The sequence below is a fragment of the Etheostoma spectabile genome, chromosome 16, assembly GCF_008692095.1.
Source record: "Etheostoma spectabile isolate EspeVRDwgs_2016 chromosome 16, UIUC_Espe_1.0, whole genome shotgun sequence".
Lineage (NCBI taxonomy): Eukaryota > Metazoa > Chordata > Actinopteri > Perciformes > Percidae > Etheostoma > Etheostoma spectabile.
In genome coordinates this window covers 21,358,504-21,370,861 of record NC_045748.1, presented here as the reverse complement: position 1 = coordinate 21,370,861, position 12,358 = coordinate 21,358,504, and the positions used below count along the sequence as shown (strand labels likewise).

General features: G+C 39.6%; 1 protein-coding gene across 7 annotated transcripts in view; it reads right to left on the bottom strand.

The window, feature by feature from the left end:
• The window catches only part of tcf4 (transcription factor 4), a 371,152-nt gene that overhangs the window by 3,145 nt on the left and 355,649 nt on the right, over positions 1 to 12,358 (bottom strand). For 6 of the 7 annotated variants that reach the window (XM_032538895.1, XM_032538896.1, XM_032538894.1 and 3 more), the window contains 3 exons: positions 6,918 to 7,071; positions 3,607 to 3,836; positions 2,280 to 2,430 (listed from right to left, as the gene is read on the bottom strand). In XM_032538895.1, coding sequence (XP_032394786.1) covers positions 2,280 to 2,430; positions 3,607 to 3,836; positions 6,918 to 7,071 — 535 coding nt within the window. Of the gene's footprint in view, positions 1 to 2,245; positions 2,431 to 3,606; positions 3,837 to 6,917; positions 7,072 to 12,358 lie in introns of all 7 variants that reach the window. The other variant, XM_032538897.1, reaches the window with a different exon arrangement.

Sequence of the window (12,358 nt, the reverse complement as noted above, 5' to 3'; positions counted from 1 at the left end):
GGGATTAGGAAGGACATGCACACACTGTACACACAAACACACACTGAGAAAGAAATGAGTTTACTTTAACCGTAAAGCCCTATTAACCTCACAACAAGAATGGTAGGGCTAAACTTGTCAGTAGGGCACTGAGAAAAAGCTCACAGAGCGTCTAAATAGGAAGGGTTCAGGTTCTGGGGAGCATGATGGGTTTATCAAATTCCATGGCAATTGAGGCTAACCTAATCAAAATTCTATTTCTTTTGTTCAAATAGGCCTGTTGCAAATATTACATAATCGCCTGATTGCGATTACTTGAGCTGACCGCATCCTTTTGCATAATCATCGGATTCCACAATCAAGGGAATTTAAAGCTAGTGTTACAAAGGCAACAAACAGAAAGTGTATTGAGTGTATTTCCATCAGCTGGGTAAATGAGGTTCCAATGTCAGGAAAAGACGTGTACCGTATTTTTCGTACAGTACGATGATGATAGAGAGGGGACGATAATGTCTCTCATTTACAGGGGGGAGAGTTCCCTACAGCTGTAGCAGCGTGCTTAATAACTCGGGGAAAAGTCACGCTGGAGTTCAAATAGCTTTTCTAATTACATGTAGATAGCTGACATTCATAAAATGTTTGAATGGAAACTTGGTGTTATTAGAGTAGCGTGGGTACTTTCAGATATAGCTCAGAGTGCGGGCGTAGTGAAAGTGTGGTAGAGCGAGAGAGTGAACGTGGGTGTGAGCATGTGTTGGCAATCACAGCAAAGAAGAAAGTAAACTAGTCAAGTAGCTGTAAAATGTCCAGTGTATTCCCAAAGTTGAAGCTGAAGCAGGAGCAGTTAATATAGAATTTGTGTTAATCCAAACCATTTGAAAGAAATTAAAATAAATTCAAGCCTCCTTCAGCATTAATAAACTGTCTTTAACCACATGTTCGTTACATTAAACAACAGTTTTAGAATAAGCTATCTTTCTAATGGAAATTCTGTGTTGCCATTGGTGACTTTAAATCCTCCGCCTCCAATTTTTCCTATGGAGTACCTCAAGGCTTAGTTCTTGTACCGTTATTATTCTCCATTTATATGTTACCTCTTCAAATTCAACTAGTTCAAAGTGCTGTAACACTGTTTGATAACTACTGTTAATAAATGGTAAAATGATAAGTAGTTAGTTAGTAGTAGTAGTAGTAATAAACTTTAGTTAACAGTTTCATAGTTATTTTACCTAGCTTGTCATTGTTGCTCTATCAATTCTTATTTTATAAATTATTTATCTGGTCATTTCTATCTAAAGAACTTTGTTTCTTGCTTTTGAATAGTGCTATAAAAATAAAGTTATTTTTTCTTCTACCTGTTCTTATTTATTATTATTATTATTATTATTATTATTATTATTATTATGTACAAGTGGACATTTTGGCCGGGTTGTGGAAAGGTCAACGCTGATCAAATCATCAGCATTCGTCCTCTGGTGACCATGAATAATCACAGCAAATTTCATAACTATCTGACCAGTAGTAGCCTACTTTACATAACAAATGTTAATATGTAGATGTTGCTGGACAACTTTCATGACCTGAAACCTGCACAAACATCCAGAGTATGAATAAAGACAAAAACCCCTTACTTCAGATAAAAAACCTGGTGCAGTTTTGTCTTAGGACACTACTGCATTTTATCTAGGACCTTTGTTACCTCCAGACTACAGAACTTTAGGAAATATGCTGCTCCATGATTCAACATGCAAACACAAATACAAATGTTTTTAAGAGAAAACAAAGAACAACGGCAAACACACACAGTCACACATTAAAATCACACTTACTGCCAATCTGTTGTTAAAATGTACCCACAACCAGACAGAAACTCAAGATGGCCTCTGTTTTTAGCCGACTTCTCCAAATTCATTCAAGGAATGGAAGAAATTTGACCTTAATCTGATTTGGTCTACATGTTGTCTGTGTATGTTTTAACCATTTCTTTCCTGCATTAGAGTGACAGTAGAAATGATACACCTGGAAGAATAAAAAGTGAATTCTTTTCCAATGTATTCACTAGGTACCAACATGTATATCATATTACCTATTACCATCAACTTATTTTCATTGGAGGTATTTTTAGTTTGCCAGAGATTTTTAAATTCCATGGCAATACCAAGTGATTTATAAAATAAAAAGTTTCTGGACTGGTTTCTGAATTCCGATTATTTGGTTTGAGTTAAAGGTACAACAGCAGATTAGTGTATAAGTGAAATCTTCTGACCATTCAGGGGGGAGGAGATGTTGCTGCGTTTTACATTTGTCCCAAGGGGTTGGACCCGTCGCCCATGGCGGCGGCGGCGGCGTGGTGTGCGGCGGCCAATGACAGGGGAGCCCCGTCCGAGGACACAGTGACCTTCTCCTCCTCGCGGCGCTTCAGACAGGCCGCCTTAGGGTTCAGGTTTCGCTCTGGACAGAGAGAGAGGAGAGAGTGCTATTCTTTCTGGTTTCCTGTCTGTAGAGAATGTGTCCTAACTGTGTTTTTTCAGTGAGACGTCTTTATGCTGGGGGACTAAATCAGTAGTGAGACTGAAGCCAAAAAGCCAAAAACTTTAGCCCGGTTGAACACACTCAACAGATGCCCACTGCTGCCCTCTCCTGGCGCTCTGGAGGCACTTCATGTGCTGGAAATCAACCTCTTCAAGCCTGAATTCCACCTTAAATCCCTCTCCAACTATCTTAAAAGTTAGAATACAGAAACAATTTAGATTTTAGAATTTTAGAAAGTTAGAATATTGTTAACATATAACAGTTGCCTACGTAAAAATCAGAACAGTAGAATATACCAAATAGGCAAGAAATCCAAATGTTGTTTTTTACCATGTTTGTCTCTGAGTAAATAATGATATAATTTTTTTATTAGTACATATCAATGAGTTTCCCTTTAGAACAGATCAGGATAATGACTGTATAGTCTAAAAGGTTCAGGATCAGGGACTTAGCTTTGCATCTCTACTGCTTTCAGTTTTTAAAATAAGAAACAAATGAAAGGAAAATCATTTTCAACATTCTCCTATTGAGCAAATTGAACATCGAACTGAAAAATATACATTTTAACTTGCAGTTTTCTACTGATATTTTCTATCAACTAACAAAAAAAAAATCTCAGAGTGTCTATCGCGATGTTGCAGTCTATGGTGCCAGTTGATAAGCATGATGATGATAAAAAATATATATATATTGTGCAGCCCTAATAAAAGCCAAGCAGTGTGGCGCAGTATCTGAGGTCAAAGGTTACGTGTCTTGATTGGAAAGGATTTTTAAGGCCGATACCGATACAAATATTTGGTTATTTAAAAAATCAGATATTCCGAGATATTGGCCGATATACAGTAAATATATATATAAAAAATAAAAAAAATCCACGTAACAAAACATGAACAGATTTCCCTTACATTAGTTACTTGTAGTTATTTAAGAGTTCTCACTAAAATAATATGATACAGGTTTTTTATATTTTACTATTTAAATCAGGTTTTTCCATATTTGTCAGTTATACTGGCATTCTGGGAGCTGCTAAACTGTATTTTGTTGTTGAAAACAATGACAATAAAGATTTGGTCTATTCTGTTGGTATGAACTGACCTCTGACTTGTTGCTCCAGACTGAGGATGACAGCCACGGCCTGGTGCAGGATCAGTAACTTGGTCTGTGGTTTGTCGCTCTTCAGGTGCAGCTGCACCATCCTGCCCAGCTCCTTGAACGCCTCGTTGATGTCGCGGACGCGCAGACGCTCCCGCGCGTTGTTCGCCATCCTCCGTTCCCTCTCTCTCTCCATCTTCTGCTCCGGAGACAGGTCCTCGTCGTCGTTGTTGCTACAGCAACCAACGAAGAGCACGGGAAGGAGCGAGGGAAGACAAAGCAGGGGATGAGGGTAGGAGAGGAGGAGGAAGGGGAGGATTTGAAAAATGAAATTTCTGTGTGTAGAGGCTCATTGTAACACAAACCTGCGGTAGATATGTTGTTAAGATTCACAAGATGATTCATTGAGTGACAAAATAACAGGGAACGGGGCTTGGGAGCAGACATCGTGTGCTGCGTTCTAGATATTTCAATCTGCCACAGCTGCAACCAGGGTCCAAAATGAGTACCATCTAACAGCCAAATGCTGGTAAAAGATTCAAGTGGCTGGTAGGGCTGGGCAATATATCAATATCTTATCAATATCATGAAGTGTTGTCTTTTACTGGTTTAAAAGGCTGCATTATAGTAAAATTATGTACTTCTCTAAACTCACCAGACTGTTTTAGCTCGTCTATTACTTGCCTTTTCCCCACTTAGACAGTATGTACATATTACTGATGATTATTTCTGAAAAGTGTAAAGCTATTGTGTCAAAGCACCAATTGTCAACCCTAAAATATCGCTAAAATATCTGATATTCTTCCTATTTCCCAGCCCTAGCGGCTGATAGATTTGCCACACTCACCAGCCAAAAAACAATGGTAATCTATTGAGTGGCATTCACTAACCTTTTGGCTTGTGAACAACTAAGTTCATTTTGGACCATGGCTGCAACTGTTTGCTTCCATGGTGATATTGGTGACTGAAAATATACAGCAAACAACCAGAAGATCACACCAAGAAGCCATGTGGATGGATGTTTCTTGAAATAATTGAAACTTTATGAATTTTTGCCACTACTAGGGGCGCTAATTTATAAAATGTTACTGTGGGTCGTATTAGAGAGTGGGAATAAACGGCCAAAAAGACTTTTGCTGGATCATGTGACGATACGTTTCCAAAGCCTGTAACATGGGCAGCAGTTTTCATCTGTTTTCTATCATCATCATTCAAACCGTATGCATCATCATCATGACTGCCACTATCATGTGCAATCTTTGGGTTTGGGATCCACATGTTTCTAATTTTAGCCATCCTGCAGGTGTAAAATATACCTGAAGGGGTAAAGATGCTCAGCTGCACTCAGGGCGGGAAATGTAACCAAAACCAACACTTTTCATCCTTCAATTACTACGAATGAAGCCGGCTTGCATGTGTATATAATGACTTGGTTTCATATAGAGATGGTTCAATCCCGTTTTTTTATTCCTGATACCAATTGTGATATCTGAACTTGCGTTTTGACCGATACCGAGTACTGATCCAATACCAATGTGTCATATATTTTATTATGTTTTAACAACTGTATCCCTGTTTGGATTTGATATGATTTCTACCTTTATGTCGGTCTGACTCAGGTTAAACTCTCAAACAATGAACGCCACAGAACTTTCTTTTAGTATCCAGTTTGACAGTCAGTCACAACGGAAAAAGAACATAAATAAACTACTTATGGGGTATAAAAATTCCAGTACTTCCAGATACGATACCAGCGTTTTAGTCAGTATCGGAGGCGATACCAATACTGGTATGGGAATATCTCTAGTTTCATAGCTGAAATATGTTCAATACTTTCCTAAAGGCTTAAAGTCTACAGGATGTAGGTACATGAAGACACAGACCCTACGCCGTAGCCGGACGTGCATCTCTCAAAAAATGGGACTACACGTCGTGGCAACGCACGTCTCGGCTCCTTCTCCATGAAGAACATGGAATCAAAGAGAGGGTTAACTTTTCCTGCAACAGAGTTCTACAGAGGAGACACTTTGTTTCTCTCACTATGACTCTAGAGTCGGTAATCGCTCTCTCACTCTCTCTACCACACACACATGCAGGCCCTGCTTTTCTCTTAAAGAGATCGACGCACAACAATTAACTTCAGGCCACTTACGTAGGCTACGGAGAAAGCTCTGCGTAGAGCCTCCACAGAAGCATAAATCAAGCTTCATAGTGTTGGTGTTGATTCCCCAGCTCTGAGGCAGCACTCCTACTCTGTTGTGTGAGAAACAGTTAAAACCAGGCTCAAGACCGTAGAGAGACTGATAGGACCAACTGGGAGCTGCGTGTCCCCCAGGTACCTCTCTTTGTGTTCACAGTGCTTTCTTGGCTCAAAAAGACCAACATGTTGGAAAAAAAGAGAGATGCCTAGCGGACACGGACATTTCAAAAAAGTCTCAGTAATAATTGATGTATTTAGCTGCTTCTCATCACACTTGATCACTTCATCAAAGTCCAAAGCCTGGTTCCCAAAACACCCACAGCTTAAAGTCCTTCCTTGTGTCCTTGATCTCCAAAATTAACAAAATAAGATTGTGGTTGCCGACCAGTGGTGGAAGAAGTATTTACTGGGGTGGCAATGATTAGTCGACTAATCAATCAATTGATCGCTAGATAACAATAATCTCCAACTATTTTGATAATCAGTTACTTGCAAACTAGTTTTTCATGCAAAAAATGGCAGAAAAAGCTGTTTTCAGCCTCTCAAATATGGAGATTTCCTGCTCATTTCTTTTTTTTACTGTATCATATTTAACTGAATGTCTGTGTGTTTTGGACTGACAATATAACACATTTAAGGACATCACCTTGGGCTTAGGATTGTCAAGTTTCCCAATTTTTTGATATTTTATATACCAAACGATTAATCGAGAAAACATTTGGCAGATTAATCGACAATGAATATATCATACTACATGTAAAAATACTAGAACTTGTTAGAAGTGAAAGTACTGCCTTATGATTAAGTGATTTTTCATGTTAATTTCTCTAGATCTCTGCAGAAAATTGCATCCTTTTCTGGTTTATTATTCCTGTCCTACGCCACAGAAATGAAACATGAGGAAAAAGAGCCACAGATTGTCACTTCAGTTTGTGCAAAGTCCAATTCAACATCTTGAATAGATCCTGTCACCTGGAGACGTTTGTTAATTAACGACATTTTGAACAAGGAAGGTCTCTGAGCATGTGGGTTTTTTGGGGGACAACGTGCGTCCCAGCCGAACGGAGGGGTTTGATGGAAGCGAGCGTCTGCGGGGTGGTACCTAGATCTTAACCTCTCAATTGATTTCAGGTCCTTGCTGTCGCCGTCCTCCTTTTTGGGGTCCAGGGACTTGGGGTCCTGCAGGAGGTTCTCGTCCCCCTCATCCTCAGACTTGATCTCCGAGCTGACGGAGGAGGTGCTCTGGCCCTGAAGGCCTCCGGACAGGGCTGCGGGGGGGAGAAGAGTTAGAGTTACAGTGCTTCTCAAACAGTTTTTGATAATGTTCCCCATTCAATTTTTTTTAACCCTTGTGATGTTTTCCTGTTGACCATGAACTTCTTGTCCTTCATTTGGAGCTTTTCTCTTTTAATTCGATGCTTTTAGTGCTTTTTTAAAAGTTTTTTGTCCCTCTTATAACGCTTTTTTTATTTATTAATTGTTTCAAATTAATCATGGTCAATGAACCTAATTTAAATGATGTAATACCTAATGTTAGAATGTGTAAAAAATCTGAAATTATGAATTATTTTGACTAGTAGGAAATCGTAGGATGTTGAGTGAATCACAAACTTGCTTATGTCAAAGTTTAGACAGGAAACTGTTAATAAACATTTAATCATTTAATAAGGTGGATTTTTCGAATGCTATGGCATTGATTAAAATAACCAACATTCAAAGAATGTATTTTTTAGTGTTTTTTGGCTTTCATGCAACGTACATGCATGCATCAATGTTATTTTCGGTCAATTTGGTTGAAAGAAACCTATATTTCTGATCAAAAAACCTCAACCCAAACTTTGACCCAAGGAAAAAACAAGGGTTAAGCCAAGAACCTCCTGACCAGCACAAACTATAATTTTTTTGGGTGGGAAGAAAAACAGGTCCATATATAGAAGTACAATACAGCGCTGGCAGTGATAGATACTAAACAACAACCGTGTAACAGAAAACATAGACAGACATATTTCTAAATTAACATTTTGAAAAAAACTAGCGTACCCCTGCAGTACTCCAAAGTACCCCCAGGGGTACACGTACCCCAAATTTGAGAAACACTGGGTAAGAAGGTGCACACAAAGACCACTTGTTATTATGTAGTCTGAGGCTTAGTCCACAGGTACACAGGTATTTTCAAAGTTTTGAATAAGCATCCAGTAGTAAAGGAATTTTTATCAGCTTTCTACAGTAGTTGCAATTCCGTACATGTCGGACATGACAACGATTTCTTCTTTTTTTGTGATATTCAAAAATTAACATATGCAAACATTTATAAACAATACATTGAGACATGGAACATAAAAAAACAGAGAAGCAAGCTGTGACGGAGGGAGACAAAACATTTACACACACACACAGACAGACTCAAGACAAGGGACCAATCCCATGCGCAGGTTGAGGTCAAGGCTGTAGCACAAGGCTATCCTGTCAGTTCCATGTACACAACATCCAAGAAGGAAATGGCCCATGCACGGATAGACATGTCATGAGGTCCAATGGGTTGCAATCATTCTCTTAGCAGCTGTAAGTCCAGCAAACACAGCACGTTTTTGAGCTTTAGAGAGCTGGAAGGCTGAGAGGTCATTCCGAACCACACATTTACAGTATATAAAAGATTTCTGACAACAACATCTCCCACTCAGCATAAGAACAACATGCAGTATGTGCCACCGAATGGTGGAAAATTGATGCAAAACCTCCATCACTATCAGATCTAAATAGAATCTAATAACACCACTAATACAATCAATTCAGCACATTAAAAAGGAGCACCACGCTGGATGTGTGTCACAAATACAAATACAACTAATTTATAAAACTGCCCAATTACTTGGATGAAAACAGCTAATTTAGGCAAGCATATAAAGGTTTCCTGGTCTAATCATTCTGCCGACGTAGTGTGAATTCAGCATCAGGTCTGCCTGAACACAGCTATTTGTCCAGTCGACCTCCAAGATGGTGGCATGGGAGCGTTGTGAAGCCAACGTAAAGCCCCCCGAGCCTCTATCTGCCTCTCTCTGCTGCTGAACACAGCCGTCTTTATTTGACGTCCGTCTGGATCCATCACTGGGACGCTGCCAACTTCTCAGTCAACACAAAACACTTTGCTCTGTTCCCGCACACACACACACACACACACACACACACACACACGCATACACAAAAACACACAAAGACACGGACAAACTGTCGGCCATTTTGAATCTCCGTGTGCCTGACTGGAGGCATTTTGTGTGTACAATTGCTGTGTGTTTGTGAATAACTAGCTTCATTAAACTGTGAAAAGTGACTTTGTGCCTCTGGAGGTCTGACTGAACAGTCTCAGAAACAAACTGACATTGGTGGAGACTTGGAGGAAAAAAAGGTTTTAAAGTGCTCATATTATGCTTTTTGGCTTTTTCCCTTTCCTTTATTGTGGTGTATATCATAATCTGCTTCTGACTGGCTAGTAGTCCTTACCTACAGTAGGTACTGTCAGGGCACGCCCTCATACTATGCTTCTGACTGGCTAGTAGTCCTTACCTAGGTACTGTCAGTGCACACCCTCATACTCTGCTTCTGGCTGGCTAGTAGTCCTACTGTCAGGGCACGCCCTCATACTCTGCTTCTGACTGGTTAGTAGTCCTTACATAGGTACTGTCAGTGCACACCTTCATACTCTGCTTCTGACTGGCTAGTAGTCCTTACCTAGGTACTGTCAGGGCACGCCCTCATACTCTGCTTCTGACTGGCTAGTAGTCCTTACCTAGGTACTGTCAGTGCACACCCTCATACTCTGCTTCTGGCTGGCTAGTAGTCCTACTGTCAGGGCACGCCCTCATACTCTGCTTCTGACTGGCTAGTAGTCCTTACCTAGGTACTGTCAGGGCACGCCCTCATACTCTGCTTCTGACTGGCTAGTAGTCCTTACCTAGGTACTGTGCATGTGCGACTCTCAACGAAGATGGAACAAAAGTGGGATGTCTCACTTTGTAGTTAAAACAGAGAGCTCAACACACAGGGTGAAAAGAGGAGCTGCAGAAATATGCAGTTTAACAATATTGTGTTTTAATAATTAAACCATGTAAAACTATTCTGGTACAACCTGTAAATTTAATAATGAACCTGAGAATGAGCATAATATGAGCACTTTGAAGTCTGAATCCTAGTCTGGGTCCTAACATCACTGATCTAATCTGGTTTCTGGTTGTGTTAGTTCCTGGCTTTCTCGGTCCCGGTGCCAGACTACATTCTAACTCCAGGCGGATTTTAAGTCTGAAGGGTGTTCACGCCGGAAAAGTGACAAAATGAAGTCAATTCAAAGATGTCAGAATGCAGACTAAATTGGCCCTTTTTTTCCCACAATGCATTGTACAAAGAAAATAGAGGAGCTGCTCAAATCTACAATTAACACCGTAAAATCCTATTCAACTATAACACAGCCGGAATAGCATAACCTTTTTTTAATTGTTTTTCTCATTTTCTTTACTTTTTCTTGGGGTGCGATTTAAGTCTATTTATGATAATTATCATCATTATTGTTGCTATTATCATGGCCACCATCATTATAATTTTTAACAAATGATTAGTTTGTTTTATGCTTTTGGTCCAGTCTATGGAAATCTGTAAATGCTAATTGTTATGGTTAACTGTCTTTTAAAACGAGTAAAATTCAGATCATAAAAAAACACCAGTTATGCTTATTTCACATGAGAAATTTCTGTTGATGCTGTTTTGTCTGAGCCCGTCGGTAGTTTGAATGGCTCTGATGGAAACCATGGTTGGTGACATCACACACTCCACAGTGCTCGATATTTCATTGGAACACGTATCTCACCATTTCCTCCTAACGTTAAAGTACTTTGATTTCCAGTTCACTATCTCAAAGAGAACAGCACACTATGACAAGGACATATTCATATTCATCTAATATTCATTTTGGATGATAACTTATGATTTAGGTTCAGCTGAACATATTTAGTGCTTTGTACAATTTATGTGAACTAGCCCTTTGAATTAAATCCGTAATATATCAATTCACTGATTGGAATTTGTGAATATTGTAATAAAATAAAATGAAATTAAATCACCCGACCTGTTCTAGAGAGATAAAAACCAGTCTGAAAGAGAGAGAAAGCAAGTTTAAAATATATAAATATAATATGAACATAAACATAATATACTAGGACTTATATACACATAATTATTTTGAAATTGAAAAAGAGCAAGAGGAGGAAACCACAGTTCTGCTCCCGAGTTTGGAGAGTTTGCTGCCAAAAACATTTTAATACCCTCTATTTACAGCCTCTACACACCCTCATCTCAGTGTGTGTGCCCGTGTGTGTGTGTGTGAACGCATGTGGGAGTAAGGAACAACTTCTGCCTGAGACTGTGTGTGTGTGTGTGTGTGTGTGTGTTTCTCTCTCTTTCACCTCATTACACACTTGGCTCTGGCTGCCGCTGGCTGAACTTTGCTGCCAGCGGACTCATTTTCAGCCTTTAAAAATGAGCTCAGGGCTAATTTGCGGCGCAGCGCGCTCATATACACTTCTCCTCCTCCATATTCATGTCACACATACTGTATATTTCTTCACCCTCCTCGTTATGCGTTTTAGCGTCCGGGGCGGGGAAGTCGCGGCTCGCCAGCTGAGATCCGACTCCAGGTGTGCGCCTCAAGTGTCCTCGTCCGGGGTTAGTCTTCTCATCTTCACCTTCTATTTATATCTTTGCTGTCCGTTTTCTTCCCGTTCTTTCCCTTTCTCTTCATTCTCTTATTGGTTTTGCAGGTCCATTTTTTCCTCAATCTACATTTTCTCTTGTCTTTCCTCAGCGTCTTGTTTTTCATCTGTGACTCTCGTCCTTTTCTTCCACTTCTCTTTCTTCTACATTGTCTTTTTCTTTCCCATCGTCTACATTGTCACCTTTCCTGATCATCCATTTTCTTCCTCTTTTTGATCATTTTCATCTTCTTTCTTGTCCCTCTTACAATTGTCTTCAGTCATCCTTCAGTCATTTTTTTTGCTCAGCCTTTTCACTTTTTTTCTTTATTTGTGCTGTTCATCCGTTTTCTTCATTTCCTCATTTTCTTTATCTTGGTCTTCCCTTTCAGCATCCTTGGTCTTGAAATTATGATCTTCCTCTTTCTAATCTTTACAGTGTGTCTCTCCTCTTTCTCCTCATTCACCTCCATGTCATCACTTTCTCTTCACCATCCTCTTTTTCTTCTCCCTTGTTTTTATTTCAGGACTTCTTTCTCTTAATCTTTGTCCACTTCTATAACTTTTACTTTTCTCTCCATTTTGTGCTCTTCTCCTTCTCCTCTTCTGCTTCCTCTTCATTATTTATGATTGTGATATGTGCATCATAATTATTAAACTTATTATTAAACTTATTATTATTATTATTATTATTGTATGGGGTTTGAAAGGTTAATTTTGTGAGGCACCATTGGGAGAAAATGCGCCCACAAGCACCCACACACGCACGTGGGCACGTACGCACGCACACACGCACACACACACACACACACACACACAC